Consider the following 24959-nt stretch of genomic DNA (forward strand, 5'->3'; position numbering starts at 1 on the left):
TAGGAGCTAAGTTCTGGAGGAGTCAGGAGTTATACTTGGTGCTGGACACTGTAATTCACACCCATAATCACAGACCTTTGGGAGGCCAAGGTGGGAGGATCACTTGAGCCTGGGAGTTTGAGATCAGCCTAAGCAACATAGTGAAACCCCCATCTGCACAAAAAGATACAAAAAATTAGCTGGCGTGGTTTCACACATCTGTAGACTCAGCAACAAGGAGGACTAGACTGTGTCACTGCACTCCATCCTGGGTGATAGACCAAGACCCTGCCTTTAAAAAGAAAATAGTTATACTTGGATTTTCAAATACGTGGGGTGTTGTTGGTGCCCTTTATACCTGTATTGTTCAAGGGTCTACTTAACTGGTTAGTTGCTAAGGGGAAGAATGCAGCAGATACTTATGAAGCACTAATGTACCAATTAGAATAATAGGCACTTTTGGAAACAAACAAAAAAGAGCAAAGTATCAAGTTTAGGAGAGAACAAGAAATGTAACTAAATATCTGGTTATATTACACGTAGAAATGATTAAATACCCCAGATAATATATTATGGCTGGAAATGTATTTATTAGTATGAGGTGGAAACGTTTTTAAAATTAAATTGAAATGAAGTTATCTTTTGTAAAAAAAAAAGAATGACAGAATTGCAGTTTATCCAAAGTCTATTTCAATAAATCAACTTTTTTTTAGTAAAAAAGAAAATGTTGCCTATGTTAACTTTCAATTACTGACTATAAGTCAAATGAATTTTGTATTAGAATCATGTGCATCTAAGAGTAAATTCCTTACTCTAGGAACATACATCGCTTCTAAGGCTTTTATAAGTTGTTTTGTTGGTTTTTGTGTTGTGTACCAACTGGAATTTACTTCTGTAAACAATGTCAGATAAGGATCCAACACCTTTTTTCCAAAGACAGTTACTGAACAGCATTCCACGAACATTTACTAGCAGGGTGCAGTGACTCAGGCCTGTAATTCCACCACTGCGGGAGGCTGAAGCTGATGGATCACCTGATGTCAGCAGTTCAAGACTAGCCTGGCCAACATGGTGAAACTCTGTCTCTACTAAATACAAAAATTAGCCGGGTATGGTGGCGCAGGCCTGTAATCCCAGCTACTTGGGATACTGAGACAAAGAATTGCTTGAACCTAGGAGGTAGAAGTTGCAGTGAGCTGAGATGACACCACTGCACTCCAGCCTGGGTGAGAGAGAGAGACTGTGTTTCAAAAACAAACAAACAAACAAAAAAAACCCATTTACTGAAAAGCTGTTACTGGACAGGCTGGGAATAAGCAGTAAAGAAAACAAACAAAAATCTCCACTATTACATATCTAACATTCTAGGTGAAGGACAAATGAGTAACAATTTTTTCAGAAGCTGGTACATATTCTGAATGCTATACAGAAAATTAAAGCAGGGGAGGAGAATTGTGGGAGTCCAACTAGAGGTAGGAATTGCCTCAGTGTCACAGAACTATATGGGGATTGAGTTGTAACAGGATGAGGCATCACCTAGCATCCTGTACTTTCTATGGCAACTGATGCAAAAGAGATCTCCACAACTGATGTAAAAGAGAGACTATCAGAGCTTAATGGCAGTGAGGCTATTTGGAGCAACGTTCAAAGCAACAGAAGAGAAGGTCATTTTACACTTTCCAGTGATGATGCAGAGGACAGGGCTATATGACTGCCACTCTTCCCTTGTTTCCACATATACTTGGGTATGTTTAAAACCCGTTTTCTAACCCACGAACAATGTCACGACATCTACTTACTATAATTTTATAGTATTATGGGACAGTATGCTACTCAGGAAAATTCAAATTATATCCCAAAGGTACTAATCGATAGGCATAAAACACAATGTCAGTTCTTGGAAGGACATGGAAAAGCTAGTCTTACAGGTACAGGTAAAAGTGAAAATAGGCATAGCCACTTGGCATTATCTATCAAAATTTTAAATGCCTATATTCTATGACTCAATCATACCACTTATTACTGTCTAGCCTATAAAGAAATGTTCAACACAATAGTGTTTTCAATACTGAAAGCTGGAAATGATCTAACAATAATAATACCATAATCAAACAATAACATTCACAGCAATACAATAATAGTGGGAGACTTCAACATCCAACTTACCACAGCACTAGACAGATCATAAAGACAGAAAATTAAGAAAGAAAACACTGGACTTAAATTGGACTTTACATAGACTTAACAGATGTAGGACAGTCAACTCAATAACTACAGTATATACTTTCTTTTCACCAACACCTGAAACATTCTTCTAGACAGATCACATGTTAGGCCACAAAAGGGGTCTTAACAAATTTTAAAAAGTCAAAATGATATCAAGTATCTTCTCAGACCACAGAGGAATAAAGCTAGAAAATACCAACAGAAACATGAGAAACAGTACAAACACATGGAAATTAAACAGCATGATCCTGAAAGACCACTGAGTCAACAAAGAAATGAAGGCAAATTTAAAACAATTTTGAAATGAATGAAAATGAAACACAACATCAGAAAACCTGTGATATATCGCAAAAGCAGTGCACAGAGAGAAGTGTATAGCCTTAAATGCCTGCATCAGAAAAGTAGAGAGGTAACAAATTAACAACCTTACATGTACCTCAAGGAACTAGAGAAACAAGAACAAATCAAGTCCAAAGTTAGAATTAAAAAAAAAAAAAAAAACAGAACTAAATGAAAATAAAGTGTCCTCCCCACCAAAAATATAAAGCATCAACAAACCAAAAAGTTGGTTTTTGAAAAGATAAACAAAACTGATCAACTATTAGCTAGACTACCCAAAAAGAGAGAAGATCCAAACAAACTTAATCAGAAATGAAAAAGGAATACAACTGATACTACAAAAATACAAAAGACCAGGGAGTATTATGATCAACTATACACTCACTACCTAGAAGAGGAAATGGGTAAATACCTGGAAACATACAACCTTCTGAGATTGAACTAGAAAGAAACTGAACCTCTGAACAAACTAATAACAAGTAGTAAGATTCAATCATAATATCTCCCCTCTACCCCTGCAAAAAAAAAAAAAACTGCCCAGGACCACATGAATTCACAGCTAAATTCTAGCAAATATAAAAAGAACATACTAATACAAATCTTCCAGAAAATATTTTTAAAAACTGAGGAGGATATAATTCTCCCAGTTAATTTTACGATGCCAGTATTATGCTGATACCCAAACCAGGCAAAGATATAACAAAATAAGAAAACTATAGACCAATATCCCTAATAAAGACAGATACAAAAATCGAAAACCAAAAACAAGCAAATCGAATCCAACAGCACATCAAAAAGATAATACAATGACTGGGCATGGTGGTTCACGCCTGTAATCCCAACATTTTGTGAGGCTGAGGTAGGAGGATCACTTCAGACCAAGAGATTGAGACAAGTGAGGTCAACAGAGCAAGAACCTGTCTTACAAATTTTTTTTTTTCAATTAGCCAGATGTGATGGCAAAAACCTGTAGTCCCAGCTACTTGGGAGGCTGAGGTGGAAGGAATGCTTGAGTCCAGGAGTTTGAGGCTAAAGTGGGTTATAATCACACTGCTGCACTACAGCCTGGGCAACAGAGCAAGACCCAATCCCTTAAAAATAAATAAACAGGCCGACTGTGATGGCTCATTCCTGTAACTCCAGCACTTTTGGAGACCAAGGTGGGAGGATAACTTATCCTGGAGTTTGAGACCAGCCTGGCCAATATGGTGAAATCCCACCTCTGTGAAAAATACAAAAATTAGCCAGGTGTAGTGGCAGCTACTTGTGGGGGTTGAGGCAGGAGAACTGCTTGAACCCAAGAAGCAGAGGTTGCAGTGAGCCAAGATCACACCACTGCACTGCAGCCTGGGTGATAAAGCGAGACTCCATCTCAAAATAAACAAAAACAAACAAACAAATGACTAGGCACTGTAGCTCACACCTGTAATCCCAGCACTTTGGGAGGCCAAGGTGGGTGAACTGCCTGAGGCCAGCAGTTCAAGACCAGCCTAATCAACTCAGCGGAACCCTGTCTCTACCCAAAATACAAAAATTAGCCAGTCTCATAAGCTGATCTGAAAATACATAAATAAAACACTTTAAAAAAATAAACAAATAAAAAGAGAATACACTATGATCAAGTATGATTTATCCCAGGAATGCAAAGATGGTTCAACATACCCAAATCCATAAATGTGATATATCACATCAACAGAATTAAGGGCAAAACCTCTATGATCATCTCAATAAATGCAGAAAAAGCATGAGATAAAATTGATAAAAATCTCCAATAAACAGCATAGAAGGAACACACAACATAATAAAGGCCATATATGAAAAACTCACAGCTAATGCCACACTTGATGGGGAAAAGCTGAAAGCATTTTCTCTAAGTACTGGAACAAGACAATGGTTCTCACTTTTACCACTCTTACTCAACATTGTACTAGACATCCTTGCCAGAGCAATCAGGCAAGGGAAAAAAAAAGACATTCAAACTGGAAAAACAGGAAGTCAACTTTTTCCCTATTTGCTGATTATATGATGTAGAACCCTAAAGATTCCACCAAAAAAACCTCTTGGATTTGATACATGAACTCAGTAAAGTTTCAGGATACAAAATTAATACACAAAAACCTTAATGTTTCTAAACATCAATAATGATCTAGCCAAGGATTAAATCAAAAAAGCAATCTCACTTACAATAGCTACAGAAAAAAAAAAAAGATCTGGTGTGGTGGCTCATGCCTGAAATCACCGCACTTTGGGAGATCCAGGCTAGAAGACTGCTCAAGTTCTAGGGTTCAAGACCAGCATGAATAACATAGTGCGACCTTATCTCTACAAAAACCAAAAAGGAAATTAGTCAGGTGTGGTGGTTCATACCTGTAGTCCCAGCTACCTGGGAGGCTGAGGCAGGAGAATTGCTTGCATTGAGCATTGGTCAAAACCTACACAACTGTAGAACATAATGAGCAAACTCAAATTTAAACTATGAATTTAGTTACAAATAACACACCACTATTGGTTCATCAATTGTGTGTACTACATTAATGCAAAATGTGAATAATAAGGAAACTCTAAGTAGGAACTTCATATATGGAAATTCTGTACTATTTGCTCAATTTTGTGCAAACCTAAAAATATTTAATAGCGATTTAGATAAAATTATACAAGAATACAATATATGTTGATGTTTTTAAAATTTTGTTATGAAGGTATCAACAAGCAAAACCACAAAATGAAAATCTTCTTCATGACATGAATAATGAGACAATCTAGCATGCTAAAATTCAATAAGGAAGAGAAGGGGGGAAAAGATACCATAAATTTGCAAGCACACATACAATTGATAATTCAATTTTTAAAATCTAGCCTTATATACATATCTGATTAATGCATTGTTTCTTCTATATAAACACAAAAGATAATCCCAGAAACTTTAAAACAACTTTTAGTCCAAAAGAAAAACCTTGAATATAATTTACAATGGGAAAAAAACAAACTATTTCAAATTTCATGATTAATATGAATTAGAAAGCACATTACTCATGGCCAGGCAGGGTGACTCATGCCTATAATCCCAAGCTATTTGAGAGGCTGAGGCGAGCAGATCATTTGAGGTCAGAAGTTCGAGATCAGCCTGGCCTATCTGGTGAAACCCCACCTCTACTAAAAACACAAAAATTAACCAGGCATGGTGACACATGCCTGTAGTCCCAGCTACTCAGGAGGTTGAGGCAGGAGAATACCTTGAGCCTGGGAGGTAGGGGGTTGCAGTAAACCAAGATCATGCCACTGTACTCCAGCCTGACTGACAGAGCTAGACTCTATCTCAAAAAAACAAAACAAAACAAAAAGTAAAAAATAGTATGTCACTTGCTAGTCAATTTATAAAGCATGAGGTATTATATTTTAAGAAGTGAACTCGGGTACTAGTGGCTTATATATGTGACCCCAGTGACTCAGGAGGCTGAGACAAGAGGGTTGCTTGAGGCTAGGCATTTTGAAACTAGCCTGGGCAACATAATGACAATCCATTTCTACAAAAAATTTAAAAACTTAGCTTGGCATGGTGGCAGGTGCCTATAGTCCCACCTAATCAGGAGGATGTTTGAGCCTAAGAATTGAAAGCTAAAGTGACCTATGAGCACACCACTGCACTCCAGCCTCAAGAAGAAAAAAGAGAAAAAAATATGGTTACATTCTATTCACATGTAAGTATAAGAGCATAGAGAAAACAAGACAGCTCTTTTGAAATAAATGAAACATGTTATTTCCTTTTATTTTACTGATGTCTATTTTATTCTATTGAGTTGGTATTAGAAGAGGCGAACTGGGAAGCTAACATTATAGAAACAGAAGAAGATATTCTCTACATTTCAAGGGGTATGAAGGCAAAAGCTAGGGAAACAAGGTATAATAAGCACTGGCCAACAAGACTGGGAATAGTTCAAACATATGAGAGATAAAACTGTGTTTTTATTTTACAAAAGTCTTTAATATTTCAAAAAGAACTCTGAATTCCATTATTGTACTTTTAAAAATATCTCAAGATACCAAGTTTCTTCATTTCAAACTAAAAATACTAAGTTTTATATTTCTGAATTTTTCTTGACAATCATTAGTTTCAGAAGGATGCTTATCTTTTCTTCTTTTTTCCCTAAAAGACACAGAGGAGAATGCTTGTTTTTAAGTCAAATTCTATGAGCAATATGCATATGACAATCTATGCTTATGTCTGGAACCTGGCATGTGTTATTTATATCTGATTTTAGATTATTAGTGTTATTTTTCTTTAAAAGATTTTGAAAACTCCCCAAGAGGAGAACTTGGAAAATAATGGAGAGCTAGCTGATTATGCTCTTCTTTTAAGACATGCACTTTTATTATAAATCAATGTGTACTGGTGGTCAGCAAACAACAATAAGAAGGAATAAAGATAATAAACCCTTAATAAAAGCCTGCTTGTTAAAGCACAAAACAACATACCAACTATTTCAATCTTGAATTCTTTAATTCTATTTTTGCCATGAAAAGCTTCATCAGAAAACCCTTAGGTGTCTTTAAATTTAGCTCTTTTACACATACTTCATTGTTATTACAGGATTCAGTGTGCTGCCTGCCTGACAAAGAAAGAACAGAGGCACAACATGCTATTATGCAACGTTGTGCCTCCAAATGCAGCTTGCATCTCCTTTACCCAGCAAGCACCAAGTCCACATTTAATCGGTTGTTACAGCTTACAACCAGGACAGTAAAGTCACTATCCTTCCAATCCTCGAAAGGGCCTATTTGCTGAATTATGCATAGCATGATTGGCATTATTATCAAAAGCTACAGATGCAGGTGTGTGATATTACTATACTTAGGCTAATAAACAATTTTTTTCATCTTTATAGTAGTAACTAGTAGTAGGTAGAGGAATAAAATCCTCACTTTCTGCATTTGGAATTACATTTCAATGGGGAAAAAGTGTCTTCAAATGGCTGAAAATAAACAGAACAGTGTAAAGGTTGATCAGACAGAAAATTCAAGAAAAATAACCATAAACATTAGCATTTGAGGAAATATGTGATTCAGTACATACAAAAACCTAAAAATACTAAAGAAAAATAGAACCTGTTTACAGTGTGACTTACTACTTGCAGAGGCTAGCAATTTACACCAGTTACAGTGAAATTTACCACGGATTACTACCAGAGATGATCCATCCCTTAAGGGTATACTGAAAACATTGGCCATTTTTACTTATTTATTTAATTAATTAATTTTATTTTTTTGTTTTGAGATGGAGTTTCGCTCTTGTTACCCAGGCTGGAGTGCAATGGCGCGATCTCGGCTCACCGCAACATCCTCGCCCTGGGTTCAGGCAATTCTCCTGCCTCAGCCTCCTGAGTAGCTGGGATTACAGGCACGCGCCACCATGCCCAGCTAATTTTTTTTGTATTTTTAGTAGAGACAGGGTTTCACCATGTTGACCAGGATGGTCTCGATCTCTGGACCTCGTGATCCACCCGCCTCGGCCTCCCAAAGTGCTGGGATTACAGACTTGAGCCACCGTGCCCGGCCCAACATTTGCCATTTTTAATATGAAGCTTGTCCAGATTTTGTTAGGAAGCCCTCCATGAAGAGAAAAAATTCATTCATCACTATTGTGGACTAAAGCAACATATCCGATAACACTTTATTCCTGATGCAATGTAGGGGAAGGAGCTCTTCTCTTTTAATTATTTTAAAACTCTGACATTTAATAACTTCATTATTTTAAGCTAAAACATGTGATGTGTTTAATCTGTGGAAATTAAGAAGAGATAAACTCAGCTAGTAGCTGCTTTTTCAAAATGTTAGTAAAATGGAATTAATTTCAATACTAGAATATTATAAAATTAATGACACAATGATCCCCAAATATTCAAAGGAAAAAATTACTTTAAATCCCTACACTGCGCAACTGTCCCCCAGAACAGTTGCTTTAAAAAGGAGTCAATGATTATAATTTATTAAATTGTATACATTAAGTACTTGCAGCTTTTTGTCTGCAGTTCACATTAAATACATCAGAGCCTAATTAGATACATAAAAATTTTAAATATCTTTGTAGCTACTAAATACAGAATACGTAAATGGGAGAATCTACTTCATTTTCATTATATTTTCGGTTTCTCAGCCCAACTGTTAAAATAACAGATTTTAGGGCCGGGCGTGGTGGCTCAAGCCTGTAATCCCAGCACTTTGGGAGGCCGAGGCGGGTGGATCACGAGGTCTAGAGATCGAGACCATCTTGGTCAACATGGTGAAACCCAGTCTCTACTAAAAATACAAAAAATTAGCTGGGCACAGTGGCGTGTGCCTGTAATCCCAGCTACTCAGGAGGCTGAGGCAGGAGAACTGCCTGAAGCCAGGAGGCGGAGGTTGCAGTGAGCCGAGATCACGCTATTCCACTCCAGCCTGGGTAACAAGAGCGAAACTCTGTCTCAAAAAAAAGATTTTAAATTCTATTAAAATACACTCATTTACTATCATTTTCCATCACATTAACAGACTAATGTAGGACTGCATACTGAAAAACCATGCAAGAAATGAAACTAGTATAATAAACACATTTACTTGCTCTCTATATAACTCAGAGCTAATTTTCCTAGCAATTGTTTCACAATCATTCTCTTTTTCTCCAGATGAAGACACTTCCTGGGAAAATGGGCACTTCTGTCATCACTATAGCAGAAGATGTAAAGAAGCAGGAAGATAAAGAAAAAGAAGAATCTATCTTGACCATGTTAGGTATAGTTGGAACAGTACTTAACCTCCTGGTGATTGTTTTTGTCTATATCTATATCACCTCTGAAGGTCTCTTTCAAGGGACCGCCTTCAGGGCAAAACCTGGCTCTAACAATAAAGATTTAGAAGACTATCCTTTAAAAGCACACCTCCAGAATATTATGACATACATTCCAGGGTAAGTCCCTTGCTCTAAGAGCAATGACTATATGATGCTTCCAGCTTGGGGAATAAAATTGAAACAAAGCAAATAGGCAAATTTTAACTTTTCACAGAGAAAGAAAAAAAAGAGGGAGGACAAAGCAATGAATATGGATATTGATGTTCTACTCCAAAACATAACAAGATTTAGTAATGTATACAAGACATAAAAGCAAAAATGCCACAACCATTTTTCTAAGAGTACTTATAAAACATATATTAATTAAAATCAAATTGCATTTAGGTTTATGTTTTCCTTAAGCCTCTGGTAATCTACTGAATACAGGAAAGGGAAATTTAGTCAGTATGGAAAAGATGACTATAAAAATGTTTAGAAAAATGAAGTTTTAGCATTAACGAACACTAAATATTTTTTAAACTGTCTGGAAATTATATTTTAATATCTCCAAAGAAATGAGACTTATCATGACTTTTGGTAGTAGTTAAGCAATTGTAAAGATAAGACTACATAGAAAAATAAAGACTAATAGAAACGAAACTTTGTTTCAATAAAGTATTGATGCTATTTTTCTGATAAATACAATACAAAATACAATTGCCATTGTTAACATTTTAATATATTCCCTAAGTAAACTGGAGTAATTATTTCTTTTCTTTTCTTTTTTTTTAAATTTTTTTTTTAGATGGAGTCTTGCTCTGCCACTCAGGCTGGAGTGCAGTGGCTCAATCTCGGCTCACTGCAATCTCTGCCTCCTGGGTTCAAGCAATTCTCATGCCTCAGTCTCACAAGTAGCTGGGACTACAGGTAAGTGCCACCATGCCCAGCTAATTTTTTGTATTTTTAGTAAAGACGGGGTTTCACCATGTTGACCAGGATGGTCTCGATCTCTTGAGCTCGTGATCCACCCGCCTCGGCCTCCCAAAGTGCTGGGATTACAGGTGTGAGCCACTGCACCTGGCCTGTAAGACTTTTTTTTTAAGCATTTCATTATTTACCATAAAAACATCTAGTTTGCATAATAATTATGTAATGGAAACACAACTGGCATAAACAAACCTGAAAATAAACACAACTCACTCTTACCTGGGATGTTTGATAGAAGAAATTGAGAGTTATGGCTAATCTGGTAGGTAGTTGTGTGGAAATCTGATTTAAAAAGTATATACTTTCTCAAGAGCTATAGTGTGAAAGGTGACAATATAAGCATTAGGTATGGGGGCAGCTCACAGGAAACAAAGGGTAATTTTACTTGATTACTCTGGGTAATCAAGAACAGTAAGCCTGAAGTGTTTCAGATGTTAACTAATATTTTATCCTTACAAATCTGTACAAACCAAAGCAATTCAAAACCCAACTAAATTTTAATTTAAGCAACCTCTCCTCCCCTTATAAAACTGACCAGTCATAACTATTTAACACACAGAGTGATACATTCTGTACCAAAGTTATTTCCACATAGGATGCCCTTGACAAAAATGTAAATTCTAAATAAAAGGAATGAACATTTGTTAATAAGCACTTATATTATAGATGCTCTGAGTGGCCATCAACATGCCTTGTTAGTGACTACAGAAATAAATACATTAAACATGGGCAAGTGTTGTAAATTTTATTTGTACTGCTAATTATCACAAAAACTAGAGCTATATTAAAATATACCTCAGGCTAAAAATAAAGTGGCATGTTACTCTACTTTTTTTGAGATAGGGTCTCACTCTGACACCCAGGCTGGAGTGTACTGCCATGATCTTGGCTCACTGCAGCCTCACCCTCCTGGGCTCCCACCTCCTAAGTAGCTGACACTATAGGTGTGTGCTGATTTTTTGTTTTTTTGTAGAGACAGGGTCTAAGTTGCCCAAACTGGTGATCCTCACACTTCAGCCTCCCAAAATTCTGGGACTGTAGGCGTGCGCCACACGCCTGGCCTGCTACTCTACTTAGTAGAATAATCTGATAGATTCTTTATTTTCTTTTGTGACAGGTTCTCGTTCTGTCACCCAGGCTGGAGTGCAGTGGCATAATCTCAGCTCACTGTAACTGCCACCTCCTGGGTTCAAGCGATTCTCTTGCCTCAGCCTCCTGAGTAGCTGGGATTACAGGTACATGCCACCAGGCCTGACTAATTTTTGTAGTTTTAGTAGAGGTGGGGTTTCATCATGTTGGTTAGGCTGGTCTTGGTCTCCTTACCTCATGATCTGCCCACCTCGGCCTCCCAAAGTGCTGGGATTACAGGTGTGAACCACCGTGCCTGGCCTATTTTATTTTTTAATAGAGATGAAATCTCACTATATTGCCCATGCTGATCTCAAACTTCTGAGCTCAAGCAATCCTCCCACCCCGGCCTCCCAAAGTGGTGGAATTACAAGCATGAACCACCACCACAGCCCCAGACTCTTTACTAAAACAGCACAAAGAAATGGCCTAATTTGACAGTTTCAAATGAACTGTTACCATGAAAACTATAAATAAGGATACACAGTTAAGTATCATGTGTTATGACAGCTCGATACTTTTTAATTATTTGTTTTTCAGGCACTGTGTATCAACAAAATAAAGTATTTCTATAAGCAATAAAAAATATATATTTTCTATTGGTATCAAACATTATCTTTTCATGCAAGAGTGCTAATACAATTTCTATGTCTTTTTTAATTGGGAGCCCTGAGACCTAGCAAGATAGCTAGGTTTCCAACAGGACATTTACTTTGAAGTAACTATTCGGTAATTTGAATTTAATAAATATGGTCATATTTAAATTAAGACATTTGTCATAACAACAAAATTAACCTTATTCTCAAACAGTATAGTCATGAAATTAAACAAATACTGACTCTTTAAGAAACATATCTAAAGGTAACATAAAATAATAAGAGCTTTAAAGGCACAAAATACCAACTGATTTTTCTCAGTGTATATCAAAATGCAGTAATGGGTTTTGACACATTATAGTTTGTTATAATACTGTCAAACCAATATCAGGAAAATGAAAATATTTTAATCCTAGTATATCCAATCATTTAACTAAGATAACAAACCAAATCAGGAGATACTTTACAATTTTCCCAGTGAAGTGCTGTCTGGCTCTCTCATGTCTACCTTACTCTAACATATCACTTCTCATTTCTCTTTTCATACTGGTGAAATCCATTTATGTCTTGCCTTTACATTTGAAAATAAGTGAGTTTAATAATCACCATGTTACTGCTAACTAGTTAAACCTGAGCAACTGAATAAATTTCTCTAGATTTCATTTGTTCTTTCCCAATCTGTGAATTGTCAGATTAACTAGAATACAGCAATTTCCCTTTATTCTGAAAGAATATTAACCCCCATACAATAAGACCAGTATTAAAAAAGTAAATATTTGATTTCATTAGAAATTGATAACATCCCTACTAAGCTAATGACAAGTAATTTAATGTGTGCTGAGACAGTACACTGTTTTCTAAAAAAAGGAACACCTCATTTTCTAAAATAGAAGTTTCTAAAGGAACACATTCTGCCTGTTAACATTAACATGCAATTACCAAATACTTCTAACAATGAAACAGGATCGCCATCTAGTGGTCAGTGAGATAACTCCAGGCTTACTTTACAGTGGCTAGAGAAAAAATGATCCTAGCCTACAAAATTGCAACTTTCAGAATACCATTTGTTATGAAAAATGGAAGCAAAAACGTTGAGAAAGAAATTAAAATGAACAAATAATATATTTTCCTATCTAGAACACTAACAGATGTCTTTATTTTAGTTAGCATTAAAGAACATATTATTAAAGCATTAAACTTACTATGTTAAGTAACTGGAACCATGGATGCTAACTTTTGATAAATCTGATTAATTTAGCCTAAATATAAAGATTTATATTGCTGCTGTAATGCTACCAAACACTGTTTTAAAAGGCTCCATTCATTTACAGGCTGGGCATGGTGGGTCATGCCTGTCTGTAAACTCTGCACTTTGGGTGGCCAAGGCTGGTGGATCACTTGAGGTCAGGAGTTCAAGAATGCCTGGCCAACAGGGTGAAACCCTGTCTCTACTAAAAATACAAAAAAAAATTAGCCAGGCGAGTGACGGGCCCCTGTAGTTCCAGCTACTCAGGTGGCTGAGGCATGAGAATCACTTGAATGGGAGGTGGAGGTTGCAGTGAGCCAAGATCACATCACTGCACGCCAGCCTAGGCAACAGAATGAGACTCCGTCTCAAAAATAAAATAAAATGAAATGAAAATAAAATAAAATAAAAATTCTGCGTTCATTTACATATCTAAAGACCTAAAGAGAGGTCAAAATAGTAGGAAAACTACCATAAAGTCATAAAAATTTTACGCTAGAAACATAGTGAATTCAAAAAGATGAAATATCAGGACTTTATCTTAAGAATATTAAATATATAAAGCTCTAGATACATAAATGTTCCCAACAGCATCTAATATTTTAAATTTTACAAATTAAAGTAACAATCTAAAAGTATATTGGTTAAATAATGGCATAGCCAGCTGGGCGTAGTAGCTCACGCTGGTAATCCCAGCACTTTGGGAGGCTGAGGTAGGGGGATCACAAGGTCAGGGGTTCAAGACCAGCCTGACCAACATGGTGAAACCCTGACTCCACTTTAAAATATAAAAATTTGCTGGATGTGGTGGCGCACGCCCGTAATCCCAGCTACTCGGGAGGCTGAGGCAGGAGAATTGCTTGAATCTGGGAGGCAGAGGTTGCAGTGAGCTGAGAGCATGCCATTGCACTCCAGCCTGGGCAACACAGCGAGACTGTCTCAAAAAAGAAAAGGCATAGCCATTATAAAAAGTTCTTAGAGAATGACTTAATGGCTAAATATAATATACTTAATGATTAAATCACTAAATACAATGAGTGTCTACCTTTGGAGAACAGCATCTGTGTCTCAGTTATATAATTGTTAGAAGTCAGTAATGGAAAAAAGGTTGTCCTTTCCCCTAAGGAGCTTGTATGCTCCCTCTCTTCTGGTAATAATTTTACAACTAATAATATTCTCTATACCTCTGATGCAAAGATGTTCAAAACTAAAATTGAAGATCAATTTTATGTAAAATTATTACTGATCTTTATGGCCAGCTTAGTATTATTTTAAATGTTCAGGCCAGTTTTTAAACTTCTATTGAAATAAAATAGACTTAGCTAACCAGCTACGTAGTAAGTTCATTAATATGAGAACTTGAAGGTTTTATTAAAGTGAGGAGCAGACTCTGGTATTCATCTCAATCCTTAACAGTCATTAAACACAAAAGTTTAAAGATTACAAAGTATATAACTTATACTTGTAGCCAGAAAAGAAGGGGAAAAAGGTATAGGATAGTAGTAGGAAATCACACTTGATATTTAAAATTAATGGGAGACAAAACCCTGCGCTGAAAGTGGGGTACAAACTAGTACATTCCTCTATTTTCTTCTCTTGCTCACCAATCATTTAAAAACATGTTTAGAAAGAAAATGTGCATTATTTTACTAGAGTTCTCAGAAGAGGCTGTTACATTAGGTCTGTGTTTTTGTATATCATCTGCTAGCAATATAAGCAAATCCTCCCTTGAATACAGTGTCTCAGGCAAAATTATGAGGACTACTCTCACCCTTATAAATCAATCTGTAGAATATTCTACAAAATAAATGGTTTTACTCTAAAAAATATCGGTATTCTGAAAGACAAAGATAGGCTAGGGACTCGTCCAGATTACAGAAGAAAGCATGATAACTAAATGAAGTAAAAGATTGTAGAGTGGCTACTGTCAAATACCTCAACCCCCACATTGTCAAAACTACTACTACATACACAAATGAAAAAATTGGAGAAGAAACTTTAGACTAATTTTTCAAAACAGAAATTTTACTATATCTAAGGAAGACTCTGGCTAATTTGTTCAGGTTTTAAAATGCTACTTAAGGCAGGGTGCATTGGTTCTCATCTGTAATTCTAGCACTTTTGGAGGCCAAGGTGGGCAGATCACATGGGGCCAAGAGTTTGAGACCAGCCTGGCTAACATAGTGAAACCCTACCTCTACTAAAAATACAAAAATTAGCTGGGCATGCTAGTGCATGTCTGTAATCCCACCTATTCAGGAGGCGAGGCAGGAGAATTGTTTGAGTCTGAGAGGTGCAGACTGCAGTAAGCCAAGATCACACCACTGCATTCCAGCCTGGGTGACAGAGGGAAACCCTGCCTCAAATAAATAATAGCCACTTAAAAATTAATTATTACTATTATAACTAAAATTGATAACTAATTATATAAATGACTTAAATTTACTTATATTAAGCTGTGTTTTCCTGAACAATCCATATTTAATATCATTTGGAAGGCATGCTACTGTTTAACCTACTGAAAACATGTTAAATCATTTTATCTTAATATAAAGTATCATAACAAAATAAATATTTGTTACCACAACCAAATATAAATATATCAATTAAAATTAACCACTGGACAAGTTACCAAATTCAAGAACAACTAAAGCCTGATGAAAGAAATTTCTTTCTCTAGGAAAATAATAAATCATACAAGAAAGGTCAAACTTTGATCTATCACATTAAATTTCTAAAATAGTTCCAATATACAATGTCTAAGTTTTGCAATTCCATACAGTTATCAAACATCAGTTTGCTAACATAGACACCTTCCCAGCAAGTGCACTCACACGAACAGCAATTATTTTAAATATTATGTAAAAAATCCTGGATTTCCATTTTGACAATGAACCATAAAGATAAAAGCTCAGTGTTATAAAGACAGTCAATTTCAGACCAAGACAGAAATTTAAAATTTTTGTTAGGTCATGTCTTCAAAGTATAAGGATTAAGAAAATAATACTTTAATGATAGTGAAATAAGATAAAGAGAAACCTATCTCATTCTATTCAATTGTTCTACATAATCTAATGGAAATGGCATGTTTTTAAAGGACAACAATCTTTCTGATACTGGGGAATATGAGCAACAATCCCTTCAAATACAAATACTTTCACCAACCATCCAACAGTGCCACTTAGCTGCTACCAATCACAAAATAGACTACTAAGATTAATTCCCAATGTTTTCCTTATCTATTCTTCCTTAATAAATTAATAATATGCATATGTATTTTCATGAGTACAAATATAAAGACAGAGATAAGAATATGAGAATAGAGTTGAAATAATAAAATATAAAGGTCTTGGCTGAAAGTAGATGATAACTGCTTGATTCTCTTGGTAGTATCTACACATTTCTGAATCTCTAATGAAAACATATAACTTTCTATTCTAGGAAAAGGGCACATTTCTCAATGATAATTCCAAAAGGAAATAATAAACTATATTATTCGATCAATAATCAGTTTTAGACTGGCAAAGTAAGTAGTTACAGTACTTTTATTATTAAATTTTTAAAAAATTATTGGGGGCAGGAGAAAAAATAAAAAATAAATAAATAAATAAATAATTATCTTCTCATCAAGTATCTATGAACTTGAGTGATTTATGTATCTGCCTTTCTTCAAAAATAGCTGTTAGCAGTAATAGTGTTTGACAGAAATATGAAAAGTCCATAGAAGTGCAACCATATTCAGATCAGAATGATGTCATGAAGTTGTCAGCCTCTGTCCTATCATTTTCAGTTACAGATAATTAAAAGGGGAAAAAATGTACTTTTACCGGTAAAGACAAAGGAATAATAAAACTTGTATTCTGTGTTCTAGGGTAAGTGATGACACAGTATCAAATCAAGGGCACCAAAAACCAACTAAACATTTTCAGAATACTTTTTAGGAAATAAATCCATCACCTATTTCAATGGAAGCTTACTATTAGACATTGATAAAATAGATAAAATAAGTAAACAAACTTACCCATCCACAAAGACATTTAAGGGATTATTTACCTGAATCATTTCGTAGATAAGATGACATGGCTGGGATGAGGCAGGACTGACTGAGAAGCTCGAGAAGTACAGAAGGAAGGGCACTACTGTTCTGCCCTCTAGTCTCATGAGATGACTGAGGCTCTCCATTTACCACACTACTCACAGGATTTATGTAACTGGCAAGAACCTAAAAATTGTTAAAATTAATTTGGATTTCAGCTCCACAAACTTCAAAAGTTTTTATTTTAGGTTAGAAGTTCAATCTGAATACTAAGAGTACATATTTTCTACTTAATCAGTACCTTACACTGTGTTTTGAACTGATTATTTAAATTTTCAAAAGAGAAGGGTCTGTTTTGTCTGAGAGTGTTACTTCCAAAGGATGGTAATGACTAGACATATAAAAGCAGTACAACTACGAACATAAAAACGTCGTAGCAATTCCATACTATTTATAATATTTTATTTAATAGACTCAATTCACAGTTTGAGGGTAACAAAATCTTAGAATTTTTATACTAGAAGGAGCATTCTAGAGTTGCAGAAGACAAATTCAAAGACTTGACCAACTTCAATTAGTTGATGCAGGAAGTAGAGCTAAGCTTTTCATTAAGTATTTCTCCTATACATTTCCATGGTATAAGACTTTCTATTCTAGTTCAGCTTGCCTGAATGTAGAAAAGTTATTTTAAAAAATTAAGAAACCATGAACCTGGGAGGCGGAGGCTGCAGTTAGCTGAGATCACACCACTGTACTCCAGTCTGGGCCGCAGAGTGAACTCCATCTCAAAAAAGATGGAGTAAGCAACCAAAATGTATATGAATAAATGACACTTTTTTAAAAAAGAGTCCAGATACAACACATTAAACAACAACAACAAAATGCCTGTAGGAAGATGCATCTTCCAGCTACTGGATAATTTCATCCCTATCACTTTCCTCTCAGCGAAGAAGCTAGTTGAGAGGGAAGAAATAAGGAGTTATAAGTAAGCAAGAGCAATCTTTACCCAGTGGTATCTTAAAATGCATTGGGAAGAAGGACCACAAGTGGACATAAACATAGCTGAGAATAGCTGAATTAGTTATCAATATTTTAAATTTATAAACACAAAAAATAACATTATCATGAACAATATCGAGTTTACAAATATACCTGCAGAAGGCAGGTAACATGTTCCTCTTCCAGCCTTTGCTTAGTTAAGGCTTGTTCCACATCCCACCCAGAAGCTGTAGAGCCTGTTCCAAAGCCAGTTCCTTTGGCCCAATATAACTGTTGTTCTTCTGTTGATGTAGCGTTATGAGAGCTAGACACCTGTGGCTTAAAATAACAGAAAAATGAAAATCCATTACAATTTGTTTTTACTTATCTTCAAAAGTATTTACCATTGGGAAAGTAAAATGATGAAGTTACTTTAGAAAACAGTCTGGTGGCTGCTCAAAAAACTGAACACAGAATTTCTGTATAACCCAGCAATTCCACTTCTAGTACTAAAACAGATAAAACCTGGTGCTGAAATAGATAAACACACGTTTACAACAATACCATTCAAAGCGAAAGATGAAAATAGCCCAGATGCCAATCAATAGATGAAGGGATCAACAAATAAAACAGGATACTTATTCATCCATCCATAAGAAGAAATGAAGTACTGATATATGCTACATGAATGAACCCAGAAAGCATTATACTAAATGAAAGAAGACAGACACGAGGAATAACACATTACATTATTCAATTCATGTGCAATATCCAGAATAGGTAAATACATGGAGACAGAATGGAGATTGGTAACTGCCAGGGGCAATTACCAATGTGGGGCTAGGGGAAGAAGTAAATGGAGAGAAATTGCTTATATTTAATAAATAAATACATATTTTAAAATATTTATCAAGAAAAGAAAGGGTAAACCAGCCTAGGGCCTAAAAGGTCAATGACACAAAACTGAAAACAGTGAAAGCAATATAAATATAAGCCAGATCTTTTTAAAATGAATATAGTAAAAGCGCATGTCAACTATTCCTGACCCTTTGCATGTTTGTATATATTTTATAATGGGCTTGTCAACTTTTTCCAAAATAAACCTGGAATTGTATTAAATTTAAGGTTTGATCTGGGAAGAAATAACATTATCACACTATCATATCTAACCCATTGAAGATATACATGAGCACAGACTGATTCTCCTGCCTCAGCCTCCCGAGTAGCCGGGACTAAGGTGTGAGCCATCAGGTCCAGCTAATTTTTGTAATTTTAATAGAGATGGAGTTTCACCATGCTGGCCAGGGTGGTGTCAAAATCCTGACCTCAAGAGATCTGCCTGCCTTGGCCTCCTAAAGTGCTGGGATTGCAGACATGAGCCACCATGTCCGGCCAAAATTTCATAAAGAGGCATTATACATATTTTTCAGACTTATTCATAGATATTTTCTACGTTTGGTGCTATTCTAAAATATATCTTTATAAAACTCATTTTATGTTTGGTACTAGTGTGTAGAAATCAACTAATTTTTATGTAATGACCCCACATTTTATCACTAATAAACTCACTTATGCCATTAATTATTTTGGTACTTTTTTCTTTTCTTTTTTTAAGATGGAGTTTAGCTCGTTACCCAGTCTGGAGTGCAACGGTGCAATCTCGGCTCACTGCAACCTCCACCTCCCAGGTTCAAGCGATTCTCCCACCTCAGCCTCTCGAGTAGCTAGAATTATAGGCACCTGCCACTACGCTCAGCTAATGTTTGTATTTTTAGTAGACATGGAGGTTTACCATGTTAGCCAGGTTGGTCTTGAACTCCTGACCTTAGGTGATCCACCCACCTCAGCCTCCCGAAGTGCTGGGATTACAGGCGTGAGCCACTCTGCCTGGCCTAGTTTGGTATTTTCTTTAAGACAATTAAATCATATTGAAATAATGAGGAATTGGGAGGGCATGGTGGCTCACGCCTATAATCCCAGCACTTTGGGAGGCCAAGTCAGGCGGATCACCTGAGGTCAGACCAGCCTGACCAACATAGAGAAACCCCATCTCTACTATAAACATAAAATTAGTTGGGTGTGGTGGCGCATGCCTGTAATCCCAGCTACTTGGGAGGCTGAGGCAAGAGAATCACTTGAACCTGGGTGGTGGAGGTTGTGATGAGCTGAGATCGTGCCATTGTACTCCACCCTGGGCAACAAGAGTGAAATTCCATCTCTTTAAAAAAAAAAAAAAGGAAATAACGAGGAAATTTTTTTCTTTCTTTCTTGTATTTCCTGTCTTACGGCACTGACTAGACCCCAACCCACAACCCTCATTCCACAGTATTCTTTTTTTTTTTTTTGAGATAGAGTCCCGTTCTGTCATCCAGGCTGGAGTGCAGTGGTACGATCTTGGCTCACTGCAACCTCCGCCTCCTGCGTTCAAGCAATTCTCCTGCCTCAGCCTCCCAAATAGCTGGAGTTACAAGTATCTGCCACCATGCCTGGCTAAATTTTTGTATTTTTAGTAGAGATGGGATTTCATCATGTTGGTTAGGCTGGTGGTCTTGAACTCCTGACCTCATGATCCACCCACTTCGGTTTCCCAAAGTGCTGGGATAACAGGCATGAGCCACCGCGCCCGGCCTCCATAGTATTCTTCTTAAAAGTTCAAAAAGGAAAGGAAGAAGGATCACAGTATTAAATTCAGCATATCTTGGTAAATGAGAAAGCTTATTAAGCACTAAAATAGTTTCTGTTTTTCAAGTAGGCAGGTTTCTTTTTGGTTTACTGAAGGATACTAATAGGGAAGCCAATTAATTTATAGTTTCTCTTTTAAATATCCTTGTTTTATATGTGAAAATGGAACACTCAAGTCTCTGAAAGATTACTTCAGAAAAGACTTTATGCTGTAATGCCTAAATTAAATCTAGTTTTTCTTTTTAATAACGGAAAGAATTAATATTGAACCTACCTCAGTTTGATTCACACTAGAGTTTGGAACTCGTGGGGCATGGTGGCTCAGGGCAGAGAGACAGACAAGAATGAGGTGTAAGGCTCCAATTTCCAATGCCATCCGCCTTAGAAGTACACCATCATCAGTTGTCAAAGGTGTAGTGCTAAACAAGCTACGAAGGACGTGAAAAGGAAGGGTTGGAAGCACATTGGCTGATGGAGATTGAAGAATATGACCTAGATTGAAAATCAAGAACTCAAGATTAAAAAGTTAAAAACACAGTAAGAAGCTACATACAGGGTCATAAATTAATAATGACACGTAATATAAAGTTATATCACTGAATTTATTATAAAAAAACTCAAATACCACAAATAGAACAGGAATATCTTAAAATTTAATCACAAGTGTCAGAAAAAGCTGTCAGACACAGTATACACAAACTTCAAAAGAAAACTGAAACATACATATGATAGTTATAAACTATGCTTTTTAATAAAAATTCATTGTGTGTGCACTAAAAATAGTCTGAAATTACATAAAGTCTTTTTTCCCCCTTTTCTGTTTAGTGCTACACCTACTTTAACACTCTATTGTAACAGAGTGTTAAAATACCATGGTTCTTATCATACATTCTATGTCTGCATCAAAATATAATATGTATGAACATATGTACAATTGTTATGTATCAATTAAAAAATAAAATGGTTCTTACCCTTCTATATACTTAAAAAAAAAAAAAAAAACCAGACTGAGTAATTAGAAATTCCTGACCTTCGAAAATAAATACAGTTGATCCCTGAACAATACAGGTTTATACCACACGGGCCCAATTATATGTAGATGTTTTTCAACCAAACATGGATTAAAAACACAGTATTTGTGGGATGCAGAACCTGCCTGTATGGAAGGCTGCCTATTTATATATATGTGGGTACCACACGGCTGACTGTAGAACCTGAGAATGTAGGGATTTCAGCACGGGCTAAGGTGGAGTTGGGGTGTGTCCTGAAACTAATCCCGCATGTATACCAAAGGATGGCTGTATACACAATTTATGTATGTATCAAACAACCAAGAATATTTGGTATAGAGAAAGATGTAATTTTATAACAATTATTACAAAAACATTTAAAACAATGCCAACATTTACGAGGGATTTTGTTGTAAGGAAAACATAAAAGAAAAAATATTTAGTTTGAATGTTTGATAGCTTCAGAGTTTTGAGATCTACAAATAAATTCATATAGTTTTTTTTATTAAATTAAATATACTTTGTGGTATAGGACTTAACAGTTTATTCTTTCTAAATGGCATATGAAAGAAATAAACTCTAATCAAAACCATGTGATTTTAAAATAACATAAGGAAATGTTAATTTTCTTTTCTTTTCCTTTTTTTTTTGAGACGGAGTTTCACTCTTGTTACCCAGGCTGGAGTGCAATGGGGCGATCTCGGCTCACCGCAACCTCCGCCTCCTGGGTTCAGGCAATTCTCTGCCTCAGCCTCCCGAGTAACTGGGATTACAGGCACATGCCACCATGCCCAGCTAATTTTTTTTTTTTTTTTAATTTTAGTAGAGACATGGTTTCACCATGTTGACCAGGATGGTCTCGATCTCTTGACCTCGTGATCCACCCACCTCGGCCTCCCAAACTGCTGGGATTACAGGCTTGAGCCACTGTGCCCGGCCCTGGAAATATTAATTTTCTTACAAATATTAATAGAATAAATAGTAAGTGAAAAATGTAGAGGTCACCCAAATGAAAATCTGCTTGTGAGGCTATTCTGTAATTCTTCAGTTTTTCTTTCTATTAAAAAACAATGCCAACCCAATGGAAACAATTATCAGTTTTATTATTCTACAATATCATTAATATATTTATGGTATTATTTTCCTAATTCTGTTCTCTTTAATCTAAGTATTGCTACCAGATTCATTTTCTTAAAAAACTATATTCAACACATCACTAATTTTCTTAGCACATTTTAATGAATCTTTATTGCTATTCAAAATAAAATTTAAAATTCTGAGTATGTCTTTTCCATGATCTGTTACCAACTGATAACATACATAAATTGTGCATACATACATTGTGCGCTTTCAAAATGCGCACAATGCTTTTTGTGCAAATTTTCATTAGCTAACTTATCCCCCTCATAGATTTTAACCTCAAAACACTGCTCATTCCATTCCTTTTCTTTCTAAGGTAACGCATCCCAACCTAAATCTAATCTGTCCTTAAAGGCCCCACTAAAAACTACCATGTCACTTCATTTACATTGCTGAGTAGTAAATAAATAATCTCACACGAATGATTCTCCATAATACTGCACTCAAGAGTGCCCAAGGTATTTTTTAACTTGCTCTAAATCTATATGTTTATTATATACATCCCTTGTTACTATTACTGGAGAACATAAGCTACTTGGGGATAGCTCTAAATGACTTCTTCATGTTTAATTCCCTCCAGTGATGTCCAACAGTTTTGTCAGCACAGAGAAAATAATTTTTGAATGAACAGACAGATGAAAATGAAGATTCTTTAGAATTTATTATGTATATGCTGAAAGTGAGCCACCACTTACAACAAATCATACAGCTTAACTGTATAAGATATAAATGATGAATAATCAGCAATGATCTAGATAACTTTACACAACCTATTATGCATTGATAAATTTAATACTAAACACTTACTTCCTTCTCCATCATCTGTCACTCCCAATACCAATCGAAGAAGGCATTGGGCATGTTTTCTCTCTTTCAGTAGGACTTCAGCATAGCCCGGAAGACGAAGAAATAATCCAAAAGCAGCCAAAGAATGGGCAGGTATGGGAGACATGGTCTGTACTGCTGACTTGATAGGTGGAGGTTCAGCCGCGATAGTTTCTGGTGCTTCATAAACTAACTCCCCTGACTGTTCAATGGTTACCCATTCAAACTGATCACTATCCTTTGGCTTTTCCTGAGTGGTAGATGTTACAACTGGAGCACTCACCTAAAGAAAAAGAGAAATGTTTGCTTGGCTATTCACATTTTCAACATCAGATCCAAATTAAAGACTTAACTTCAAATGATCTCTTTAAAATATAGGAATGTAAGGATTAATAAAGCTACTTGCTTTAAAAAACAATCCAGCACTTTGGGAGGCCAAGGCAGGCAGATCACTTGAGGTCAGGAATTTGAGACCAGCCTGGCCCACATGGGGAAACCCCATCTCTACTAAAAATACAGAAATTAGCTGGGTGTAGTGGTGTGCACCTGTAGTGTCAGCTACTCAGGGGTTTGAGGCAGGAGAAACACCTAAACCCAGGAGGTGGAAGTTGCAGTCAGCCAAGATCACACCATTGCACTCCAGCCTAGGCAACAAAGCAATCTCAAAAAATAAATAAAAATAAAAACAAGCTTCCAAACATCAAGAAGCACATGACTTCAGAAGAATGGCAGTGTCTGCTAAGTGTCTCTATATTAGTTATTATTTCCACATTTATAATTAGTTAAGTATCTGTATGTGGATTCTTGAGGCTGTTTAAATATCTTATTTCTCACTAAACTTTTGATTGGTTAGTTGTAGCGTATTTATAATTGTGCCTCAAACAATTATTACCACAGTGGTTGTCAAAAGGAGACTTTCTGCCATTCTTTCTACATATATTAGTTGGCACCAAGATATAAAGAAAAACATTCCCTTCTTATGCAT

The 24959-nt window shown here is 36.0% G+C and overlaps 1 protein-coding gene across 50 annotated transcripts in view; it reads right to left on the bottom strand.

Annotated features, from left to right (window-relative positions):
* Positions 1-24959, bottom strand: part of BIRC6 (baculoviral IAP repeat containing 6) — a 250707-nt gene that overhangs the window by 44294 nt on the left and 181454 nt on the right. For all 50 annotated transcript variants that reach the window (XR_013526681.1, XR_013526680.1, XR_013526682.1 and 47 more), the window contains 4 exons: positions 23957-24257; positions 21274-21491; positions 18492-18656; positions 17357-17525 (listed from right to left, as the gene is read on the bottom strand). Coding sequence is in view for 45 of the 50 variants with exons in the window: in XM_078349545.1 (XP_078205671.1) it covers positions 17357-17525; positions 18492-18656; positions 21274-21491; positions 23957-24257 (853 nt within the window). In the remaining 5 variants the exon portion in view is untranslated. The remainder of the gene's footprint in view (positions 1-17356; positions 17526-18491; positions 18657-21273; positions 21492-23956; positions 24258-24959) is intronic.

This window comes from Callithrix jacchus, chromosome 14 (assembly GCF_049354715.1).
Source record: "Callithrix jacchus isolate 240 chromosome 14, calJac240_pri, whole genome shotgun sequence".
Taxonomy (NCBI): domain Eukaryota; kingdom Metazoa; phylum Chordata; class Mammalia; order Primates; family Cebidae; genus Callithrix; species Callithrix jacchus.